We start from the raw sequence: 26,530 nt of genomic DNA, 5'->3' as shown, positions 1-26,530 counted from the left end.
AGAAGAAAACCTGGAAGACAAAGGCGGAGATGGATAGATGAAATTCATGAGTTTTTGAGTAGTAAATGGATGGCCAGTGCTCAAAACAGAAGGAACTGGAAAGTTGCTGGAGAGGGCTTCATCCTGCAGTGGATTGAAAATGGCTGATGATGATGACGAAATAGTTTTTTGTTGTTATTAAATTTTGTTTCGTATTTTGAAATAAAAGTCCTTATTCAAAATTAAACTTTCAGTATTTTAACTTTCCTTTAACATATAACTACTTTTTACTTAGCGCTGATTGAATTTCGAAATTGCGTATTTTGCCCATGAATTGGATTATATAGGAAATTAAATTCTTCTTTATTCATCCGTAAGTACATCGTGAAACGATCTTCATCTAAGTCCTGCAGTAGATGATGGAATTCGCTTTTTTCTTTTCTCTTCCAGTTGATGTCGTGTATCCGTTGCGTACTCATTTGTTTTCTCGGTTATAAGAAAAGCGCATGCATTTTCTAAATCTTCTTCAAAATCTGAAGAGGAGGATGAACTGTGGCAATTCATTTCGCTTCAGCTTTCCTCAAAGAGAATGACACATATACAACGTTACAGGTTGCCAGACGTACCCCTTTTGGAAGTATAATAAAATTTCCAAGGTACCCCTTTTTTAACATTTGAAAAAAGCAGAAATCATAAAACACCCTGTTGAGATGATTATTTAGGAAGAAAGAATTAACTGACGATAAAGTTGTTGTTGAAATGCACCCTTAATTAAAGACTCAAAAATGATATTCTATCCTATTTACAAAGAGGGTTGTAGAATAGGAAGGTTACAAAGTAAGCATAATATTTTATATTATGCTTACTTTGTAACCTTTTACATTCTACTTGGCTTCTTGCCGACCGGGCTAGCCAGGTGGGTAAAGTGCCTGCCTGGCAACCCAAAGGTCGCGGGTTCGAATCCCGTCTCGGGCTTGGATCAGAGTAAATTGCAAAAAAAAAAAAAAAAAAACTTTGGGAGGTGCATTATTATGGCCACAATACTATTTCTATTTTGTCTCAATAGAAATATTGAGACAAAAGACCTCAAAAATATCACCGATGTTTGGATAAAAATTAAATGCGCACGAAGTACGTAATACAGAAAAAAAATATTTTGTTTTTACTTCGCCTCACTCAAATGCAATGAGTGAGCGAATATTTAGCTCAATGTTTAACGTATGGAAAAAGGATAGAAATAAATTAGACCTAAAGAATGTTGAAGGAGAACTGTTGCAGAAAACCAATCACAATATGTCATGCAAAGATTTTATGCAAATGCACTAAAAAATGAAAAACTGTTAAAGAAAATTCGCTCAAATGAGAAGTTTGCTAGGTAAATATTTTCATTTTGATAAAATAAATCAGGTTTATTGAATATGTATTTTAAACAATTATCTAAAACATTTGATGTTAATATTTATAAAAAGTTTCCTTTAGTGTTTTTAAATTTTCCGAATTAAAGCACGGGCTATAATTCGGTTAATTTTATTAAAATTTGACTAATTTTGCATTCCACTAACTTGTAAAAATATAGAATTAAAATTGTTCGGCTTTCTTAAGCACTAGTGACTTGTGGTAAAATATAGCGGCGAAGGCTTACGAAAGATCTGAACATCAATATAATAGTTAACACATGAGTTAAAATGGTTATAGTAAAGTTACCACCACATTTATTCAAAATAAATGTAAATTTCGGGGAAGTTGTTTTTTTTTTTTTTTTTTTTTTTTTTTTTCTTTTTACCATGCTTTTTGTGCGGCAGTCTTTTATAACCTTAGACGCTTTTCAGTTTTTTAGGGCAGACAGTAATAATCGAATTTAAAATGTCTTTACATGTGTGCTCACGTATTTCAAACGATGTAACTATAAATAGGTAATACGGTTATTGTAAACTCGCGATTAAGTTGTCCCATCAAAGAGGATGCGCATGGAATCTGATGTTTTAATACAATTCTGTTATGTCGCGCCATCTCTCGGTGGACGAATCAACTGTTAATCTGTGTTCACTTTATCTTGCTAAATAAAATAGCCATATGTATATATAGGTAACAATATTATTATTAGCTATATGGTGCAAGGAAGCCTGAGGCTTATGCTGCACAAGCCAAAAAAAAAAAAAAAAAAAAAAAATTCCCGAGTTACCCTGAGAGAGAGAGAGAGAGAGAGAGAGAGAGAGAGAGAGAGAGAGAGAGAGAGAGAGAGAGAGTCAAAGTAGAAGGAAATCACCAAGAAAAAGAAGAATGATTGAGGGAGATAAAATTACTCTTCCCTGAAATTCATCCGTTTATACATAAAACAAGATGGCTGCTAACACTAATGATCTTAATACGGATACAGAAGAAAACGTAGATTCTCGTATGAATGTAAGTGCTATATTTAACATTTAAAAAGAATGTTGGTTGTAACTACACGTGTATATCAACAAAAGTAAGTGGCGCTGCTTTCATCTGATGAAATTAAAACTAGAAATTTTTCTAGGGTTTCGCAAAAAAAGCATTGCCATTCGGACAAAAAAAAAAAAGAAAAAAGATAAATGATCACGCACACACACAGGAGACAAATAAGCAACAGATATTTTATTAGTGTGTGCAGTGAACAGGAAATGATATGCCTTACAGGATTTTGCTGCGTTCTTGACATTTCTAAGAAACGTCTGCAAACAGCAAGAAATGAAAGAGGTGGATTCAGATCTTTTGCCAGGGTATTAAGCACGAGAATTATGCACAAACAACAGATAGCGGGTTTGTGAAAATAAGCATCAACGTCACTACAACATATATTCAAAGAGGATCTCTAATTATTTCACAGGGAGCAGTAGCATTAAATATACAGGAGACAAAAAGAAAGGAGAGGAAAAAGCGTTTTCCTTGTGAAAGGTGCAGAGATAAATTTAATAGGAAATTCAACTTTAGCTTCAAAATGTCCTTATCTGGCCGATGCAATAGGAGGAAGCCATGGATCTTTTCCATAAAAGAAAAGCCTACATTGCTTATACAGGCAGTTCTCGGTTTACGAGGTTTTTTTTTTTTTTTTTTTTTTCGAAGTATCAACAAAATCGAAAACATGAATATTAATTGCAAACATTCATAAATACCGCATTTCAAATCACGCACGTAGCTATACAGTATAGCAGTGTTTCTCAATCTTTTTACTCTCGTGGCACATTTTCCAAAGAAGAAAAATTTCGCGGCACACCTACGTAGTCATAGAAGAAGAAATTTCTAAATTTCGCGGCACACTTGGAAAATTTTGCGGCACACCCTTTGAGAAACACTGCAGTATAGTGTACCCAGCTTTCGATATTAATCCGTTCCGGAGACACCATGGTATCGTGAAAATATCGTAATGTGAACCTAATAACACATTGTTTTTCGGTAATTCGTTCCACGACCTAGGAAGGTCGTTTTTATAGTGCAAATTGTATTAGTTATAAATTCAAATCACTAATTTTCATCGTTATCATATGTTCTTGTTCTGTTATAAGAATCAATTTTGAACGCCTTTGATATTTTTCTAAAGCACATTTCTGGAGGTCACGACCATAAAACAATATACACTTTCCGGTTTATTCGGCTTTGCTGTTACTGCAAGCAATTATAAACGGGTAGTAAACTCCATGTTATTGCATTTGCTTAATACCTATTGCTGGAATTGTTGTTATTACGTTATTATGGTGGAATGTGTTTCTCCTTTATTTTAAATCTTCAATCGTATAAAAAATATAAATTTTCAGAATCTTCTCTTCATTCCTTTTTTTTTTTTTAAGCTTCGTAAACTTGTTACTCCTCAACGCGTGTTAGTTACAATTTGTGTGTTCCGTTAAAAAATGCTTATTGAAATTTATAAAGAAAATAGAAGATTATCTTGGAAACAAACGCCCCTTGAAGCATTTCTGAAGAGACGACTCCTTGTGCAACAAACCAACGAGTGCCGAGCCAATAATAAGTAATCAACGAGTGTGCATTTAGTCCATGATGAAGAATAAACATTCTTTAAAATTTGTAAGTCATAAATAATTTCTTTATTATTATAATTTGCTTGATTTTACAGGCTACATCAATCATTGTTTAAACATAAACTAATTAGCTAACTAATTTCATTGTTGAGATCTAACCTTACGTCTATGGAATTTATTCCCGCTTTACGAGCGCGCGCTAGGAACGAATTAACTCGTAAAGCCGAGAACTACCTGTACTTTACTGAAACTACAAGTAGACGTGCAAGTCTGAAGACAGCGTGTTTCAAGCTTCGATATACAGCAGATCGCATTTCATCTGCAACAGTGATAATGCTTGGAGCGTTTTCTGGTTTGTCACACTTGATTATTAAAAAATAAAATAGTTTTACTAAACGGAATGCGCGTTAATAAATTTTTCATTTCTACTTCTGATCAGGACCGTACAACGTTGATTTTAGGGTTTCCCTTCTGTGTCCGGCCCTGGATGCGATACACCATCCAGGGCACCTTCCATTTGCACTGTCATACAAATGGCATTAACATTTCTTGATAATGCCATATTGTATGTGTGGGCAGCAAATGTGGCTTTACGTAGGCCTTCCAAAGGTCTTGTACCAATTGAGTAACAAAGAACAATTTGTTTCTTCTCTGACTTTTGTAGGAAAAAACAAGTATGTGTATGAGATTGTACTTGCATTATATTTTGCTCCATACAGGCTACACGTGTTGTTTTTTTTTTTTTTTAACAAAAAACCCCAAAATCTCTGTCATTCGTTAAGAAAACCAGTTATAGTTACGCTTGAGAACACTGATTATCCCATTAGCGCTCATTCGTATGGAAACTTAAGACATGGTTATCAATTGGAAAAGATTGAAAGTGGACAAAAAATATTCTTGAAAAACTATTTTGAGGATGAGAGCTGGCAACAGGAGTTAGGTTTTGAGAAAAGCCAGCGTGAAATTTTGATCAAGCGTGCTCATCCACAGGCCACGCAAGCCAGTGTTGACTTAAATTTTGAAATCCACTTTCTCTTGGTTTTTTTTTTTTTTTTTCCATCCCTTGAGTGGAAGATATTTTCTCAATGTTATTGCACTGTTTTCTGAGATCACTCTATCGTTTATGGTAGTAGATGTGTTCTACGAAAACGGCGACGTAAAAAAGGACCAACGACACATTTTTAATCTATCGCTAGGGGGCTGGGGTGACTGAATTTAAGTTGATTCTGTGCTCTTGTGGGAGCGGATTAACTGATTGGATTAATCTCTGCACTTGAAGACAAAATAGCACAAATCAAACTTATAAAAATCAAAGCGTCAACGATAGGTTATATTGGAACCAATGCCTAATCCAAGTTATTCATTTTTAAACTAACTCGCCGGCATGATCTATTGATTATACAAGGTGTGGCTATTAAATAGCAGGACTGTTGCTGATGCATATAATGAAAATTTCTTGCCATTAGGTAAGAAATATTCATTAAAGCAATCCCATTCAAAATAATTGTCGTGGGCATACGCTGTTCCATACAGCGAGAACAGAAAATTTTTGAATTCGTCTTCTGTAAGCCCATTTAACATTTCCATTGAATTTTTTTTTTTTTTTTTTTTTTTAATATCCTTAATGGACTTAAAATTGTCTTTCCTTAAGTACACTTTTCGGTTTAGGGAAGAGTGTGTGTGTGTGGAGGGAGTCACAAGGACTAGGTCTGATGTGTTGGGTGCATGTTCACACACACGGATTTTTGTTTTTTGACCAGAAACTGGCGAACCGAGAGCGCGTTGTTGAGCATACAAGTCCTTCCAGAATTCAGGCCTTTTTTCACGCAGCCTTGTCCGAATTTCAATGTATTATGTTTAATTGACAGTCTAATTTGGTGATCAGCCATAATAATAATTCTTATAATATCGAAGAATACACGAAGCATAGTTTTGATTTTGACATTCTTGTTTTTTTGTTTTTAGGTATGAGGGATTGGTTTGTTTTTAGTTTCTGGGTCCTACTGGAACAGCTGACTTTTACTTTCAATTACTATTGAAAGTAAGTTCACTTTAACTTTAATAATAAATAGCATCTACATTGGATGGGATCTATCCAGTTATATTAAAGGAAGCAGCAAAGGAAGTAAGCAAACCCTTAGCCATAATTATGAGAGCTTCCTTGAACTCAGGAGAAGTACCCATGGACTGGAGATGTGCAAATGTGACCCCAATTCACAAAGGAGGATCAAAGGGCGACACAAGTAATTATAGACCTGTTAGTTTAACTTCTGTTCCTGGAAAATTAATGGAGGCACTGGTTAAAGAAGCACTGCAGGATCATCTAGACAAGACTTCAGTTATAGCTCGGATACAGCATGGTTTTGTTAAGGGGAAGTCTTGCCTGACCAATCTGATTGGATACTATGATGCAGTCACAAAAGAACTGGATGCAGGGAATAACTTTGATATTATATACTTGGATCTTAGAAAGGCTTTTGATACTGTTGCACATGAAAGACTGCTGCACAAATTGGAGCAGTGTGGCATTGGAGGCAAATTGCTGCTATGGATAAAGGGGTGGTTGAGGGGGAGAAGACAGAGTGGTAATCAATGGACACTGCTCATCGTGGACTAATGTTATTAGTGGAGTCCCTCAGGGTTCAGTATTGAGTCCATTATTGTTTTCTGTATTTGTAAATGATATTGATGATGGTATATCAAGCTTAATGTCCAAGTTTGCAGACGATACGAAGGTTGGGAGGGTTGTCAAGGACACTACTGACACTATGCTACTGCAACAGGATCTGGAAAGGTTGAGCAGATGAGCTGAGAGGTGGCAAATGAAGTTTAACATTGACAAATGTAAAGTACTACATATGGGAAACAGCAACCCCAGAGCAACGTATCAACTCTGTGGTACTACACTGACAGTGGTAGAGAATGAAAAGGACCTGGGGGTGGTTGTGCAGGCAGATATGAAGTTTTCTGAGCAGTGCAGACGGGCTGCAAGAGTAGCTCATGGTGTATTGTCGATGATATATAGGAATTTTTCTAGCATAGATAAGGAGGTGATTATTCCCTTGTATAAGGCAATGGTCAGACCGCACCTAGAGTACTGTATACAGGTCTGGAGGCCTCATTTCAAGAAGGATGTAGAGATGCTGGAACGAGTACAGAGAAGGGCAACAAGATTGGTGAATGGAACAAAGGGGTGCTCTTACAAAGAAAGGCTTACGTTTTGCAAATTACAGTGTCTGGAGACTAGGCACCGGCGAGGTGATCTGATAGAGGTGTATAAAGCCTTGAATGGTTTGAGCATGCTCAATGCTGATGGGATTCTTCCTCTTGCTCAGAATAATCACCTGAGAGGGCATAAATTCAAATTGAGGAAAGACAGATGTAGGATAGACGTGAGGAAATTTGCCTTTAGCCAGCGGGTGGTTGGTTGCTGGAATAGACTTCCATCCCTTGTCGTGGAAGTTGATAGCCTAAATAAGTTTAAGGCTCAGCTGGACAGGTATTTCGAAGAACGGAGGGGTGAAGTGGAAGTGGGGGTTTTTTTTTTTTTTTTTTGGCTGATGCTGCATAAGCTTGCTTTCTTGCATCATATGCCTCTGCTAATGCTAATACACGGACATGACACAATTTTGTTTATTGGCGGAGGAATTGAACCACAGCTGAATGGAAAACATTGCTTTATGTGAGGGTACTCCATTTTTGCTCATTGCCTATTAGGGCCCTTTTTGTCGTACGAATAGTAGATCAAGGCACTGACCAAGTACTGGTCAGTTGCATGAAATTTTGTTTTCAAAGTCTTCTTTTTGGATTGAAATTGTGCCCATCGAGTCCTCTAGGTGGTGATGAGTCTGTTGATGGTTTATTTTTGCCTAACTATATTAGGCATTTCGAAAATGAGCAATTTTAATTGGGGGCTGTGCGTTGTTGATTTCAACAGAACACATCGTCGAGATGCCATATATAGGTTTGGCTTTTGGTAACATTGTAATTTCCTCTTGCGGATAACCTTGATATTGGTTATTTTTAAAACTGAGTGGTGCAGTGAACTATTCTTGAATAATGCTAGTGATTCATATTATTATTTAGATGATTTGCTCTCTACAAACTGGTTTTTGCCTAGCTGTAAGTTTTGTCATAATTATGTAGCCATAGAGGCAGCCATTGCTTCTGCCTCGACGGCAAACAAAGGCTTGATCACGTGACCACCAGGACTGTCTTTGGTTGCTGGTCTAGCCTTGCTACTGTAAGCCACTTTAATACCAAATATTGTTTCGGTATAACTGACATCACAAATATTATTATGATTGCATAATTTCCGTAACTGTTATATAATAGGATTGAACTGAATTATTGTCTATTTTGTTTGAGGTGTACATTATGGGTAAGACTTTTCTTTAACCATTAAACTTGACACATCTGGGCACTGTATGCTCATATTGTAACCAGCAATTCTCCGCACTCATTTCATCCAACTTGACAAAAATCAGGAGCTTGCAGAATTTCCTGACGTTATCAAGAGAATTGAACCTTTCAAGGGACTCTTCCCTGGGATATAGGACTTTCATCCTAAAACTGATCATATGCTATGAGCTCACGTGATGCTACAATTAAATTTTTCATCCCATTCAGGCAATCTGCATACTACAATGAGTTCTCATGATGGCATGAACTCTTCATCCGAAGAGCGATATAACCCAGAGCTTCTTCTCTCCTCCAATCTGGAGGTAAACCTAGGAGGAAGAAGACAAAGACGAGGTCCAGAGTAAGTCTCTTCCATCCTCTCCTGGCAACGGAACCAGCAGATCCTCTGCTCAACATGATGTGAACATCTCTTCTGAACTGGACTTCAGCATCTCCACTTCTGTAGCGGCCTCCATCTTTGAGTCCCTTGCTAATACTCCAACAGCATAGATCACTGCTTCCCAACCTTTGCAACTTACACCTGCTTGGCAATCCAAACCAGCCCCTTCTTCCAAATTGACTCACTTGGCCTCCCCAGTGCTACGAGCCCTCTGAAGGAATTGCTCCCCTGGTTGCTAATATTACCACCAAGCTAATTCTTTCCTCAGCCCTTGACAAATCTGTTGCAACTGCGCTCCCTGCCTCCAATAGACCTGCTATCCCAAATATCCTCCCCCCACCGATGATGCTTCTCAGGCAACCCTGCAATTAGGTTGTCTCTGTACTGCACAAAAATCTGGCTTCTTATTTGAATAATTATAGTAACAGATTCACCAGGTCAGCAGGGAAACTACATCCAGGAACTCTGGAATGGACTTGAAACGGTTATCACTGCACTCCTCATTGACAATGAAAAACTTAAAGCCATCAATGAGGAACTCCACCTGAAGGCAAATCTCTTCGACAAAATGGTGGACACATTCTCCAGGATCACTCCCCAACCCGTATAACAGGGGTCGGCAACCTGCGGCTCTTTAAATTTTAACCCACATGTACAACAAGGGACGTATTTCTGAACATGAATCATATTACACAAATCAAGAAACAGTCTGAAAACAAAATCTCTCAGCATGTTTAAAGATGAAAATTACGGCATACTTGCCTGTTTGTTACGTTTTTTTCAGTATCAATAAATAATACAGCAGACTCTCGATTTAGAGGGATTGGATTAACCGGGACAGTTCAAGACACCAAATTTAAAAAACCAAAAAAAAAACAAAAAAAAACAAGAAATCATAAAATTCAAGTAATAACCAGAATAGGTATAAACAGATGTTGATTCTTGTGTTCCGTTGCACCGCAAAAAGAAAAATTTGTTTCATTTGTCAGGAAAGTTTATTTATTATTATTTTTTTTTGTCGTCTAGAAATTGTGAAAATGATGAGTAAATGCAAGGGAGCTGCGCTTTCAAACAAAAACTTGAAATTATTCAAAAGTTTAAAAATGGTGCATCTGCTAAATCTTTAATGAACCATTTATAATGTTGGTGACCAAACCATATGCGACATTGTAAAAAATAAAGGGAAGCATCGTATTGGACACGCGAGTAGTGCGTGGTAAGTTTTTTTTCATTTTTTATCTGTCGCCATACTTGTTACGTAGGTTGCTGAACATTTTTCGATACAGTAAGTCTCCGACATATGGAACTTTGGACTTACGTAATTTTTTTTTTTTTTTTCGGAATTATAAAATTTAAAACAAACAAAAAAAATAAGCAATCAATAACGACGATCACAGCATGCACAAGTGAGATACAGAGTAATAAGCAAAAAAATAGGAAAAAAAGAAGATTCTTATAATTTGTTTTTTTATGACTGAAGATTTTATGAATAACTCCCCCTTCCCAGCTTCAGCTGAGGTGCAGCTCTTCAGATTTTTTTTTTTTTTTTTTTTTTTTAATTAAATCAAAAATGGCTCTTTACTCAAAGGTTGCTGACCCCTGCCATAGAAACTTAAGAACAGTGCTCAAGCATAGGAGCTGAAAGCCCTCCACTGCCGACCTATGCCAATATTTTGGGCTAAGACCTTTCCCCCACCAACGTTGCTAGTGATTATAACCCCCTACCAGAAATCAAGGAACATCGGCACCAGTATGCCCTACTACTCTGAGCCAGACCTCAAAACCAGTGGTTACATTAAGGAGCTCATACAAAATACTCCCAGGAGTCACTTCAATCTAGTCAAAGCAAAACCACTGAGACCCATCAGAAACTGAGGAGTGTTACTGGAAACCACTTCCAAGGAAGACCTAGAAAATATTTTGGCAGCCACCAGACTCCAAACTGCTGGGGTCTCTTCAAGCTCACCAACATGCCCATCCTCATCTATGATGTCCCAAGTAAACTCACTACTAAGGAGCTGTATTACAAAATCCTGATGGACTTGGGACACACACACACACTGGAAGAAGTTAGAACTAACATTACCTGTAGGTTTTCTATGGGGACAACTGTGCACCGGGTAATAAACTCAGCACCTACACTCTTCAAGAGCATAATGTCCCTTCCTAGGCCATTTATTGGATTCAGCTCGCATAAATTCAGGTCATTCACCGTGGTAATGAAATACTTACTCTGCTTTGGGTATGGTCATACATCCTTACACTACTCCCACAAGTCCCCAACCTGTGACCGCAGTGGACTTGTGCAGGCTGACCCACTCTGCTGTGCCAATTGCAAAAGAAGGCGTGGAGTTCACAACCACTCAGTAAAGGATGCAGCATGCCCAGAATATCAGAGCATTAGAAATGGCAAGATTAAGGACCATTAATGAGTAACATTTGGCAGTTAGTACTCAACGATCAAAACAAATTCTAACTCACCCACTCAAAATAATGCAAACAAAATGGGCATTGCTCGAGAGCTGTTGCTGATGAAATTCGGAAGGTAGCGGAAGACAATGCAGTGGATGCCATCTGTGTCCAGGAGCCATTCACAGCCAAAGCAAATGCTGGAAACAGCCACAGGATCACGGGATACTCACTACAAACAAGGCTGATCTAGCCTACCAAAGAGGACCCAAAGACTTCTATTGTTATACTCAATAGAGAGCTGGACATCCTGGTAATCCATGAAACAATATTCATTCTACCTCATCTCACTGTATTGTCTACCCTCAAGAGACATTGCAGAGCTGCTGAACTACCTAGAGCCTGCATTGGATTTCCTAGGCAACAAGAGCACTTTAATTACAGCTGAAGTCAATGCAAAGTCCATCTACAAGCATTCTCCCACTCCTGATCTGAGAGGGCTTCTAATTGAGGACCTTATCCTCTCTAGAAATCTAACAGTACATAATTAACCCAACCAACTGAACACATACTCCAGCAGCACAGATCAATCAAACATAGAAGTAACACTCGCAACCAATGATCTACGCACCTGGGTAAGAAACCAGGTCACCATCCCAAACTAGACCACAAGTGACCATAGGGTCATACTCTTCCACCTAACACGATGGCTAACCGATTGCCTACCGAATCGAGGGAGAGTGTAAGATTCTCTATCAAATCCATTGATTGGAAAGCCTTTGAGACGATCCAGCTGGATTTCCAAGAACCAAACCACGCAAAACTTGAATGTCTAATCTCAACTCACTGAATTCATACAGTACTCCTTGACAAAAGCAGCCTACCGCACAACGAGTAAGAAAAAAACCGCACAATTGGTGGAACACGGAATTTTTTTTTTTATGTAGATCCCAAACAGGAGAAGTATTAGAACCTATAGTACTTAGTATCGTGCTTGGGTTGAAGGTTGAGAAGATGAAAGAAGATATTTGTTGACATTAGACTTGAACTTCTGTAGACTGTAATTTTCAGGAATGAATAAACGATGAAGATGAAAAGTTGGTTCTATGAGTTTGAAGTTGGACAGTAAATTGATGTTGGCTGGTGCCAGCACGTGTTTGGCCTGTTTTGAAAGAGAGAGCGAAATAATAGAAGCCAATTCAGAAGAACAGTGCCCATTCAAGTATCTGTAGAAGAGGCATGCAGCAGAAACAGTATGTCTACGAGACAGCAAGAGGAGAGACGCTGTTAGAGATGAATCATTAATTAACCTAACTGCCCTCTTCTGAATGGAATCAAGAAGCAGGAGAGAGGTTTTGGGGCACCACCCCAGATGTGGGAAAAATATTCCATGATAGGGAGGATTTGCGATTTATACAGAGTGGGCAGCTGTTTGGAAGAAAAGTAATGCTGAGAGCGAAAGAGAAAAAAACCAAGTTTTTCAGATGCAGAGGAAGCAATATTTGTAATGTGCCTGTGCCAAGAGAGATTAGAAGTCAGGGTAATCCCCAAAAGAGATATCATTTTGCCTATAAATCGGAATGTCACCAAAGATAAGCATAGGAGCAGAAGAATCCTTTTTGCGAGATATAAGACAAGACTGAGTTTAGAAGGGTTGAAATCAACTAAGTTGTCTTTGCCCCACTGGAAAATTACCTGAGGATCGGCATTTAAGGAATTGGTAGCAGATTTTCGAGAAGTTGAAGCTCAAAATGGAAAGTAATGTGCTATTATTGGCAAAACTATGGCTAGGATTTCCAGTCAATGGAAGGTCATTAATATACAAGAGGAAAAGAACTGAACCTTGGGGGACACCGGCATTGGTGGAGAAGTTAGAAGACTGAGAGCCATCTACTATCACCCTCAGTGAGCAATCAGAGAAAAAACTGGATAACCAATTACAAAAAAGAAGAGCAACTACTTGTGTTTCACCAAACCTTTCCATTGAATTAGTCCATAAATGGGTAACAGTGCCTCCGTAGCCAGGTGGGAAGGAGCAGCAGTGCGTAGCACATGCTAATTGATTAGACCGGAGCACTATGGCCTTAGTTGCTAATGCTCCTAAAAACTAAATAAACAAACAACAACAAATGGGTAACATAAGCCAGAATATCACCAGTGGATCCACACTGACGGAATCCATACTGGCGATCATCGATCAGACGGAAGGTTTCTAGGTAGTTTAAGAGTTAATTGATTTCTCCATTACTTTAGAAAGAGTAGAAGTAAGTGCAATGGGATGATAATTGGATGGGAGGGATTTGTCACCCTTTTTAGGAACTTGCTGGATATAAGCAAATTTCCAAGCAGAAGAAAAAACAGCTTTGGAATAAGAAAGTGAAAAAAGGCGGCAAAGAATAGGAGTAAGTTCAGGAGCACAGGTTTTGAGAACAAGTGGAGAAATACCATCGGCACCTGGAGCTTTCTTAGCATCAAGATTCATCAAAATCCTTCTGACATCCTTTTGATGGAAGACCACAAGAGGCATTGAATGAAGCGTTCTGGGAATGGTGGGAGGTGTTTTACCAAGATCATTAATACATGAGTTGGAAGAAAAATGGGATGCTAGCAGGTCAGCTTTATCCTTGGCTGAAGTGACAACAGAACCATCTGGTTTGGACAGAGGATGGGCAAAAGTTGTGGCCAATAGCTTTGGCAAGAGACCAGAATGCTCGGCTACCATTAGGGCAAGAAGCAAGTTTTCTTCTCTTAGCCTGTTCAAACTCAAGTTTGGACTGATTACTAACTGCTTTACAATTGTTGCGAGCTTTCGTGTAGGCAGAAAATGAAACTGAAGAATTACAAACAAGCCAATTAAGATATGCAACATTCTTCTCTTGAACAGCCTTAGCACATTTATTGGAAAACCAAGGTTTAGATAAAGGACGAGATTTTAAAGTTGAGTGTGGGATAAAGGATTCTATTCCTACAAGAATAATTTTACTGACACGATCTGAGCAAATGTTGACATCAGAAGTTTTGAAACAGTAATCTGACCAAGGAAAAGAAGAAAAGAAATCTCGCAGGTCATCCCATTTTGCATTCTTGCCAAATAACACGAGGTTGGGAATAGCTATGAGATAAAGGCTTCAATGGAGAAGAGACAATCACCAAGTTGTGATCTGAAGTGCCTAAAGGACCTCTCACTTTGTCCGTGTACTTAGAAGGGTTGTTTGTGAGAAAAAGATGAAGCATGTTCGCTGTATGATTAGGATTGTCCGGCATTCTTGTAGGTAAATGAGCAATCTGTGCAAGGTCATTAGTAATTGCAAAAGCCTCAGCATCTAGACCAGCTGGGTCAGTGTGACTAGAACACGGAAACCAGCTGGAGTTGTGAATATTAAAATCAGCAAGGAAAATTACCTCACTGTTAGGAAAGTTGGACTGGAGAAAGTCAAGTTGCAAAGAGAGGAAGTCAAAGAGCTCCAAGTGATTAGTGGAGTTGGGAGAACGGTAGAGACAACAGATGAATTTGACACAATGAGGTAGAGTGATTTTATGCCAGAGAAGATCAAAGAGAGGAGATTCTAAATTGCCAAGGCTCTGACAGGGAATGTCAGAAAGGACATATGTACAAGTCCCACCTTTAAGGCTAAAGGAATCATACAGAGAATAATTTTGGCATCTGAGATGAGCCATAGTTGAATCAACTGATAACTGAGATTCTGTCAGAAAAAGTACATGGGGTTTGGCAAACTGAAAGTGGAAATGGACATCGTTGAGATTAGAATTGAGACCTATTTGTGAAATGAATTAGTAAGTGTTTGGGAGGTTTAGATCTTTTCGCAGATAAGCTTGCTCTATTAGTTTGACAATTCATGGTATATTGAATAATAAGAAAAAGTGGGTGGGACATGCTGTATGAAGTAATGAAATTTTTAGATATGGCATACGCACATGGTAAGAATATACCCAGATCCTTGACATAACGTGGCCTCGACAATGCTCCCCGCATACACACTACTTGGCCTCCCTCCAGTCACTATCTGGCAGAGTAGAGGTAGCAAGATTATACACTAGTTGATCTGGAAGTCTCCTAGAGAGTTACTAATAGGTTCGGTCCGGTGTACTAACTAGCGGCCAGACTGCAAACACCGTTTTAGAGCTGTACCCTCAAAATGTAAGGAATATTGGATCTCGTCACGATGTTCATCATAACCTGAAAAGTCATCAATCATACTGCATGATGGAAGAGATGGCGAAGGGTTGACCGGAACTTAGCTCTAGAGACTAAACATGGGTTCCACCACTTCAAGCCTCCAATAAGCAAAGTGGTGGTATTGCTCCGGTTGTTGAGAGTCATCTACCACCTAGTAAACTTGCCAATCTTAGAAGACAAACATCAGGCTAGAAGACACAATCAACCCCACAGATTGGCCTGCTGAAGATAATGAGTCATTCTACAATGACTACATATACAACAGCTATTGCCAAGAGGAAGAGAGAAATCTTTGTCAAAAAATTAACCACCAGGAAACACTCCATACATATTATCCTTGACAATCTCTTCCTTAAAGACAACCCTAACCATACAGCAATCAGGAAGAGGAACACAATTCAAAACCATTTACTTTGCAGGAGCTGGAATCAGTCCTCAAAAGAATTAACACCGATGACTGTATCTTCCTAATGCGCTTTTGTAGACTTAAACCAACACACCTATTCCTGCTTTACAACAAGTGTTTCTCTTCCTTGTGCTTCCCCAGTGACTGGACGGTGGCACTGAGTAAACTCATACCCAAGTCCAATAAACTGCTTACTGACTGCCAGTTATTCAGGTCTATTGCACTCTTAGCTGGTCTGGGCAAAATACTAGAATGCCTAATGGGTTTAAGGATCACCATCTCTTCACTGACAAAGAGGCTCATCTCTCCTTCATGGTATGACTTCACTCCAGGAAGGTTTTTTGAGGAGGCACTTGCTGATCTTGTCTTCCACCTAGAAATGTCTGTCTAAATACGAATTAGCGATCTTCATCGACTTTGAGGGGGCCCTTTGATAATCTATGGTGGGAGAGTGTCCTGGGCTGCCTCTGGGTGGCTGGATGTTCCCTAAACTTGTACAAAATGTTCAGATCCTATTTATTCAACAGAACAATAATAGTATAGTCAAGAAATCACCAAGTGCAGTGGACCATCTACTGGAGATACCCCCTGATATGGAATATGGTCTTACAAGACTGGCTACATAATACCTTTTTGACAATGCAAAAATCATACCCTCAGGAAGGTCTATCTGCAATAGAAACAAATGCCCAACAGGTAATTAATCATCTCATGACCTGGGCTAGAACCAACAAACTTTAAATCAATCCTGCCAAATCAAACATGATCATATTCAAAACCAAACTAGATATCAGGCCACGCCCCCCTCAGGTCAAGAGTGGCCACTAAGGTTAAGTGGTTCGCCGGAAGTGACTGGATACTCTAAAGCAGTTTTCCTCCCTATTGTATCATACGCAGCAGGAGCATGGTTTCACCGAGCAGTCTAAGTAAAAATGAGAGATAAACTCCATACCAGCGAGAGAAACATGATTCTTGCCACCTACAGGATCTGTCACACTGTATCCACACCTGCCATCCAGGTAATGGTAGGGACACTTCCCCTAGATCTTTTCATTATCTACTGAGGGCTGTTTTAGACTCAAGAAAAGAATCCCCACTTCCATTCTGGATATGCAGATCTCTCTTGAGGAAGATATAACTAAAGAAAAAACTGTTTCAACGAGCTCATCAATGTGTGGTAGACCAGATGGGATACCTCGGGACTGTGACTTAAAGATTCCTCCCAGACGTAATGTTTACAATGAGTAAAGTTGTGGGAAGGTGGTTCTCACTGAGCCTTGAAACATCTTTCCTGGTAATGGGACATGGCTCCCTTAATGAGAAGCTAGTGCAGCTGGGACTCTCAAACACTGATCGATGCGGATGTGGGGAAAAAGAGAACTAGTTCCATACAATCTTCGATTGCGCTCAATATGAAGAGCAGTGAGCACAGCTGAAAACTATTGTGACGAACCTTGACCCTAGCCGTGATGACTGACAACCTGAGGGCCTCCCAAACATTTTCTAAGGAAGTTTTCACCAGACACCTAAACCTGACTAGAACTAATGACCACAAACCTAGGACGTGAGCTGACTGCAAAATGATAAATGTCCTACCATAATTTTTTTTTTTTTTTTTTTTTTTTTTTTTAGCTCTTTCTCTCTCTTAGCATTCTGCTGTCTGTGAGTCTGGGACTAATTCCTAGATCCAGAGTAGCAATAGCACTCTCCTACTACTCTTTCCCCCTCTGTTCCGTGTGGGATAAAATCCTTGTGCAGGGTGAAAAACTTTTTTTTATTATTATTTTTCCCCATCTACCCTAACAATTTATCCTGGACTGGTGGCTCCCCTGGATCTGGGGGAGTCCCTCCTCTTCACCTTACTCTAGTTTTCTTTTCCTCCCTGGGAAACTCGTTCACCAGGAGGTCTTCCCTTCCCTCAGCTAGGGACGAGTACCTGGAAGCGGAAGTCTAGGTGATCACTGCTTCCATGTAGCTAAAAGGGCAGAACACACCCACGAGCTCACAGACAAAATTTTTGTCCAATTACTTTCTCCCGTGCGAGATGAAAAATATTTCTTTTTTTTCCCCTACCTCTGCTTCCTTTTCCCCTATTCCAGCTCAACCAGCATGGGATCCTTTGTCCTGTGCTGGTTGGAAATTTTTGTTTTTATTACATGACATACACTGGCCTTGACAAAGTCTGTAAAAAGTGAACAGAGCAACAAGGTGGAGACGAACTTCTGTTCTAGGAGCCACCCGTACAAAAACAAAATTAATATTAGGCTGACACGTAACATCTTATATATACATATTATGTCTATAAATTGTGTTCGCTGGTCGATTTTCCTGTTTTGCTGGATGAAAAAACCTTGCTATCTACACTGGAGACAGACTAACTCAGCCATGGAGTGAAAAAGCACTAAAGTTCCTCGCGTCATCAACGGGATTCGAACCCAGGCCTTTTCCACTCGGTGTGGGGAGGACAGTGACGATACGACTGTGCTACCCATGCAGACCATACAAAAACACAAATACAATTGTCGTACAAATACTAAAGCAACGTCTTTTGTAGAAGAAATCTGCCACCAAAAAAGTATTAGCAATTATTGAAACCGTTGAAGCTTACTCGGAAAACAACCGAAATTTTCTATAAATTATATGAAGATTGAAAGTCGCATATTAACTGTTGGATGCAAAATATTGCTTTCGTAATGAGAAGAGAACAGTCTCTGTGAAGTCCATTAATTTAAAATCAGAAATGTTAACTGTTCCTTTAGATTGCTTATATGCTCATTATTCAACCTCCAGATTAGTTTCCAGTGCACAACTGGCCACGAAGAGTTCTTGGAACGTAAAACAAGTTTGCTTTATAAGCCCTATCTTATTTAGTATCTGCAATGTTGATTAACCCACCTGGACACAGATGTAATTTAATCTGCTTCGATAATTTTGCATAAAATTGACCTATCACTTGTGAAAAATCAAGAACTGATAACCTATTATTACGGCTTTTAGCTATTTGTTGCTTTAGCTACATAATTCTTTAAACACAGTTATAACAGCTTTTTTTGTTAGACAAGGGGAAGTTGCAAAATAAGGTTTCCTACTTTATCCTCCAAATGGCCGGCATAGCAATTCTGTGGACCAAACCCATCCCAACGGTGTGTCGCATGACAGAAAATAGTGAAAATCCACTTAGAACTCATGACAGTGTAGATGCTGATGCCATGTCAGTGTAATGTATGAGGAAGTGGTGTCGCCAGTTTACTAGTGGGCATCTATCAACATAATCTGAACGTGTCAATGCAGCACAATGCCCCCACCAAGTGGCTGACAGCGACATTGTTTGCATACCTGCAGTGGAACTACAACACTTCATCTGGTTTGTTTCGTACCGTTTCTGATTAGGCCGTTGAGCTTTAGGCGCACTAGTGACTTAGACCGTATTGTGTATGTTCGCGGGTAGAAAAACCCCATTCCTCCTGAGAGTGACTTACCATAGCTCTGATTCAAGAAGCTGTTTAAAAAAATTCCTGCAGTCTACAATGGGACTCCAGCTCCACCTCTGAACGAGTGACGAAACCGCTGTACTGTCACAAAGGACTATGATTAGTTTAAGCAGTTTTTTGAAATGTTACCAATTTGTTTTAAAGATAGATTGAGGTGGTATCGTTTCACTTCTATTCTTCTTCACAATCTGTGAGCAGCAAAGTTTACTTTAAAATATTTGTTTCTGTTAAACAAGCAGTTTTTTATTTATTTTAATAATAAAATAAGAAATACAGGCAGATTCATTTTTAAAAAAAGTTAATCATTTGTTTGTTCCCTTTCCCTATATGTAACGACCTTCTGCTGAATTTCGGATTATTAAATTGTGCACGACTTTTTTTTTATCAAAATCACTTATAATAGTGAGTACATGAAATCAGACAGCCATTTAGTGTTTATAAATTGTGACTTTCTTATTTATTCATTTTATCTTTCAGGTCCAGAAGTAATGGATCGCAATATTCCTCATGTTAGGGATGTCTTCTGTCGATGGTCGGCTTCAGAATCGCCAAGTGAGCAGATTACGGCAGTGCAGATATATGATTACTCACCGCGCAGCCGACGACGACGAAATGAAATAGATATTCAGAATTTCATAGACAAGGATCACAATGCATCTCGTGTTACAGAAGCAGACAACAGATGCGAACAGGCACCCGAGAGAAAGAAGAAAAACCGATCCTCGGAAGACTGCATCCAAGAGACTGAAGAAAATATACGTAATTCCGCCAATAAACATAGTAAAAATGCTGCCCACAATTCCACAAGGACGCTTACGGATAGGGATATCAGACATCTAGAACGCCATTTATCAATGAAAAAAACTATCCGCAAACAAATCAGCCGTAATCTTGCGCAGGCTTTTGTAGAAGATCCAGATGCCATTCAGAATGAGCCTCCAGCACCACCTCCTCCACAAAACAAAGAAAAGGTGAATGATCGTAGTTTTACTCTCACTAGAGCTAAGGTATCAAAATCTGAGCAGAATGTTCTTGAACTGCTAAAAGATTCCCCAGAAGACACGGACTCGGGACATTGCAGTCCATTACACCATGGAAGCTCTGATGATGACCTTAACCCTGATGACAGAGAATCCCGATCCTCAACATTACATAACAGTCCCATAATTGCTAATGGAGTGCTTGCTGATAAGCAAAAAAAGGACCAACACCAAGAAAGCAGGTTTTCTGCTTTCTGGAGAATGTTTTCGGTGAAGGGAAAGGGTAAACGATGAAAACAGCAATAATGATTTAAATTTTAGAAATATGGGGCAGGTTTTTGACGCTTTTTTTTTTTTTATGTGCTGTCTTATACAAAGTTTGCATGCTGAAATATGAATAAAATTTCAAAGTGCCATCATTTAGATGGCTGGAGCAAACTTTTATCCTGAAAAATGACAAAAGAAATTTGCTATTTATGACTCATATGTCAATTATAACCGAAAACACGCAGTCAAACCTAAAGTTAGCTGAGAGGGTAAATCCCATCACAAGATGATCTCAATAAATAGTTTTATTGTATTTTAATACCACACAGTATGCTGGGTGTTTTCATTTCACTTTAAATAAAGAGGAAAAGGTGTAAATATATTTCTTGGCAATAGGTTCGTTGAGTAGTAGTATACATTACAATTATTCTGGACTTAATCACCAACACACACTCTAAGATATCGATGGAATTTTCTCATATATATTGTGAACTCTGAAAAGAAATATTCTTGCATTTCCATTAGTGATACAGATCAGGACTGAGAGGAAAGTCGTGCACGATTTATGTGGTTAATAGGGAATATGATCACTATGGATTTACTGCACAATATTTTAGTACAAGAAGGAAGTTGGCTGTCCTTAAACCATTCCATTTATGAGATGGATCATTAACCGACATTTTCTAATCTCATTTCAGCTGCTGGTTAGTCTCTCTGTTTAGAGTGAAATCCAGGTTTTGGGGCGACCACGTTCCACGAGATTAGTACAGAGTAGTTTAAAAAAGTGTGGGTGTTTTTTTTTTTTTTTATGCAGCAGAAACTATATTTTCAATCTGACTGTTATCGAAAGGTGAGCTTAGGAGCAGTAGGCTTATTTCTCACAAAAAGACCTATGTATGTGGATTTTTCACACTTAGGTGTGGGGGGGGAAAGAATCAAAAGTTACATGCTTCAAAATAGCAAGTAATACAAAACCTAGGAGATGTTTTGTGGTGTTCAAGTACAACTACTTGATGTAGACCGAGTAGCACTCGCTGAAACAAAATAACATGTACTCTAGCTATTTCACTAAACCCTGTGGCTTGATGCGCCCAACATTTTGAAGCATGGGCCAGTGTAGTGAGGCATTTTCTTGTTCAAATCGATTTAGAGTAACACACTGCTGGTTGGGCAGCAGTGTGTTGCTCCAAAATAACGTATGAATTTTGCCCACTAATGCTCATAATAGATTAGCCATCCGATTCCAGAACGAATGCATTTTTATCTGACGAGTGGCAGATACAAAATACTGAAAGTATTCCAGATGGGTAATCAGCTTGAGATGTGACGAAATAAGGTAACATCTGTCATTATCCTGAAACTATTTCCTATGATGTGACACGACTAAATGTGAGTATGGAGGGATGCGTTAGGTCAGTAACGATTATTGATGCTGTTATCCGGTCCTAGTTTAAACAACTTGAACCACGATTTCTCAGACCAAGCATCCCCCCCCTTTTTTTTACACAACAAAAATGTAACTTCATAAGGTCCTCTGCTGCTCTCCTTCCACCCTCGATGACAGGATCCAATGCATTGTGTTCCAATATGTATCTCTTTGCAAGGGTGTCTTTTGATGCTCGTAAATGCTAGGTCTCACATTAGATTTAATTTTGAAGACATTTGTGATTTTGCTAGCAGAAAAAGCCAAAGAAAGATCGTGTTTAAAAATTAGTTGATAGGTTTTAATTTTTCGTAGACTCTAACACCATGCGTAAGGGTGGCTTGTCCTTTTGACAGGTTGTTAGATTCTTCTTATCCTTCATAGGGTTTCTCATCAATAATGTCTTTGCTACTAGACTACTGTTGGCTCATTCGCGGCAGCCTTTTCCATCTTATGACCTATGAAAATCTTAACATATGCATATTGTGGATTTGTTACGTAAAGCATTAGGTATCTTAAATCAGGTTTCTGGCATTGGAATATTTTATGCACCAAATACATGTGGGGTATTCTAGTGAGCCTAACGACGGCTTTGTCCTCTCCGGACAAGCACAAGTAATGGAAGGTGTATCTCCATTTAGGTATTGTTGAAATGGTTGTTTTGGTTATCTTGATTGAACAAAATGTTTTGTGATCGATCATTGTCTGGACAGTGCTATGCACTATTAATTCCTCACGCAAAATATCCAACTTAAGATGTGCATTGCAAAAAATTGCCTGTAACAATTTACAGGCAATTTTTTGCAATGCACATCTTAAGAATACAAAAATTATAATTATAACTTTGCACACAAATATGACAGTTGTAGAAAGATGATGACCTCATAAAGTTTGTGACCCCTCAATGTAAACTCCAAGTTAGGATGACCAGATTTTTAGAGAAGAAATATGCATTTTATAAATTACGTAGTAGAAATTTCATTCGAGTACTGAGAAAGGAATAAAAAAAATTGTTTAATATTTTAATTGAATACAGGAAAAACAACAAATCAAATAAAAAGGATGAGCCTGGATAACCGACAATATTTGAAAATGAATCTCATTTCATTTTCCCTATTTTGTTTTTATAGCAAGAGTTGCATCGCCATTTTCGATAATTCTGAATTGTCTTGAAGAGAAAGCCAAAATTTTTCACAAGTTGTTAGTCTTGAAATGAGTACGTAATGGTTAGTCAGACAATAGGTCGATAAGATCTTCCTTTTGCTGATTGGTAATTTCAGGGCATGAAGAAACTTCCAAAGCAAAGGGATCACAAATCCAATAATTTTTTCTCTGGAGATACATTAAATTGTTTGGAAAAATTCTTAATTAGCATTGTTTGGTGGGTGGCAATGATATTTTAAAATGTAATTATTATTGCTATTAACAAAATCAGAAAAACATTTCAGCATTGTTACGCTCAAATTCAGTTTTTCAAAGATTAAGCTTCTATTTTATCACTGAGTATTAATATATTTGTTCCCTGAAGACTTCATGGTTTAAATTTAAGTTTTTCAAGCCATTTTTGATTTTTGTCCAATAAAACTTCATGTTTGAGGTCAAAAAAGGTTGCAACACTTTACCACTGGACAACTTTCGTATATAAAAGAAGTGCATCCCATTTCATTACAAAGTATAGTGAAAAGCCTGCTACGAGGGTGGTTCAATAAAGAATTGCTCTCACCTACTTTCACATATCGCAGAGTCATGATATTTTGTGTGTAGCATCATACATATCTCTCTGTACTAAAGGTTTAAAAGTTCAGCCTTCTTAATTTGTTTTTCTCTTACAGAGCTGAACGTGTGACAAAGTAGCATCATGGACAAAGTCAAAGCCAGAGCAGTAATTGGGTATCTGTTCTTGAAGGGGAAATCTAAAGAAATCCATGAGGAGAATACTGCTGTATATAAGGATGAAGCCCCTATCCTAGGCATTGTGAAGCACTGGCATAGACAGTTTCAGGTGTGGTCAAACATCGGTAGAATCTGAGCCCATTCCAGGTCGTCCCCATAGCCATTGATGACAGCACGATCAGAAAAGTGGAGTTGTTAATTATGGAAGATCGCCAGATATCTGTGAATGAATTGTTCCAGATGAAGAATAGTGTGGGCTCTGTTGAAACAGTCCTTCACCACCAACTCCATTTACAGAAATTGAGTGCAAGATGGATTCCCTGATTATTGACTGGTTTCCAGAAGGCTGATCAACAACAGAAATCCACAAGTTGTTAGCCAAGTTCCAAAAAATGTGGAAGATTTTCTCTTGTCTAATCACTCAGGAGGAAAGTTGGATACATCATTTCGACCCTGAAAGTAAAAAGCAGTCCATGGAATGGCAACATCATGGTTCCCCACCCCCCAAGAAGGCAAGGGTCTAAGCATCAGCAGGAAAGGTTTTGCTGAGTGTTTTGGGATGAGAAAGGGGTAATAATGACTTGATTACTTGCCGAAAGGTAAAACAATTACAGGTGCCTATTATGCCAACTTACTCGCAAAATTATGGGAGAAAATCAAAACATGTAGGTGTGGCATGCTGTCCAAAGGTGTGAGAATGCTTCAAGGCAATGCCCCAGTTCACACTTCTGAAATTGCAACAAGACAAGCGGCCATTTGTGGATATGAAATACTGCCCCCTCGAGGTCCTCCTTGCACCAAGGGGACCCCCACTTGTCTGATGACAGACACTCATTTTTGCAAAGTCATGGTTCAAAGACCAGCTTCACCACTTCTACAAAAATGGTATCCGTAGCCTCATCCATCAATGGGAAAAATGTGTAAATCTGTACCATGGCTATGTAGAGGACTAAAACCTGTGCCAAGAATCAACAGGCTAGCATCTCTGCAGCTAGGTCAGGGCAATTATTTATTGATCCACCCTCATATAATAAAGCTGATTACACTTTTAGCATTAGCAGGGGCTCACATCTGGTGAGTATGGGTTGGCACACCCAGGGTCCTGAGCTGGATATCATTATTCTTCTCTTTCTTGGTGATTCCTTTCTACTTCTGATGCTTGCTCAGGGTAACTTGGGGATTCAATTTTTTTTTTTTTTTTTTTGTTGGCTGGTGCAACATAAGCCTCAGGCTTTTTTGCATCATATGGCTAATAATAATAGCAGAAGCATATGAAGCAAGCTAGCTTATATAGCATCAACCAAAAAAAAAAAAAAAGAAACTTCCCATTTCACCCATCCATTCACTCGAAAATTCGGCAATCAATCAATCAATCAATCAACCACCCTCTGGCTAAAGGCAAATTTCCGCACGTCTATTCTACAACTGTCTCCTCAATTTGAATTTATGGAATCTGAGCAAGAGGCAGAATCCCATGAGCTTGCTCAAACCATTCAAAGACTTGATCACCTTGCAAGTGACTAGTCTCCAGACGTGGCAATTGCAGAACTTAAGCCTGTTTTGGCAAGAGCAATCCTTTGTTGCCCTTCTCTGTTCACCTTCTAGTAGCTCAATATCTTTCCTAAAATGAGGCCTCCAGACCTGCATGTAGTACTCAAGGTGTGCCTGACCATGTGCCTGGCTTATAAAAGATTATAATCACCTCCTTATCCCTGCTAGCAAAATTCCTATACATCATTGACTCCATGAGCTACTCTTGCAGCCTGTCTGCACAATTCTCCCCAGCTTTTTTTCATTTTCCACTACCCTGAGCATAGTACCACACAGTTGGTATGTTACTATAGGGTTACTGCTACCCATATGCAATACTTTGCATTTGTCAATGTTAAATCTCAGTTGCCAGCTCTGAGCCCAACTTTTCTAGATGCTGTTGCAGCAGTGTACTGTCCTTAACAACCCTACCAGCCTTCGTATTGTTGCAAACTTGGACATGAATCTTGATAAATACAGAAAACAACAATAGGTGCAACACGGACCCCCTGGGGAAATCCACTAATAACATTAGTCCATTGATTGACACTCTGTCTTCTTCCACTCAAACATCCTTTTATTCATTGTAGGAACTTTCCCTTAACACCATAATGCTGCAACTTGTATCAACAGCGTTCCTTAAATCCAAATATGTTGACATCAAAATTATTTTTTGCAATCACATGACAGTATCTGAACTCTCTGCATCTTTCAAATCAGTTTACATTCCCTTTGCTCCAAACAGTTTTTAATTATTGCATTAGTAGCAATTTCATTTACTTTGTCTTTTAAACCTTTATTTTCTCCTGTTAATGCAATCGCACCACAGTTGTTACACATTAGATTATTTGTTTAAAAGAAAATATTTATAAAATTAAAAATCTCGCCCATCATTCTTCCTTCCAAAGCTTTGCAAAATAGAAAATCATACAAAATATCTTCCTTGTAGCAGTATCTGACATATACAATAAGTTGAGCAAAGTCTGAAATATTGTTATTATTAGCTATACGGTGTAAGGAAGCCTGAGGCTTATACTGCACCAGACAAAAAAAAATTCCCAAGTTACCGAGAGAGAGAGAGAGAGAGAGAGTTTTAGGAGCGACTAAGTCCATATTGCTTTGTATTTGCTGTTTGCATGAAAAACCTGAGTTTCTGTG

At 38.7% G+C, this 26,530-nt stretch overlaps 1 protein-coding gene across 3 annotated transcripts in view; it reads left to right on the top strand.

Moving 5' to 3' along the window:
* Positions 1-20,825, top strand: part of LOC150087076 (uncharacterized) — a 160,017-nt gene extending 139,192 nt beyond the window's left edge. For all 3 annotated transcript variants that reach the window (XM_090372936.1, XM_090372937.1, XM_090372939.1), the window contains exon 2: positions 19,757-20,825. In XM_090372936.1, coding sequence (XP_090229062.1) covers positions 19,768-20,553 — 786 coding nt within the window. In that variant the 5' untranslated portion in view covers positions 19,757-19,767 and the 3' untranslated portion in view covers positions 20,554-20,825. The remainder of the gene's footprint in view (positions 1-19,756) is intronic.
* The last annotated feature ends 5,705 nt before the right edge of the window (positions 20,826-26,530 follow it).

Source organism: Mastigoproctus giganteus, chromosome 4 (assembly GCF_048544385.1).
Source record: "Mastigoproctus giganteus isolate SK-2022 chromosome 4, ASM4854438v1, whole genome shotgun sequence".
NCBI lineage: Eukaryota > Metazoa > Arthropoda > Arachnida > Uropygi > Thelyphonidae > Mastigoproctus > Mastigoproctus giganteus.
Note: the sequence above shows the minus strand (reverse complement) of the source record. Positions and strands in the feature narration are given on the sequence as shown.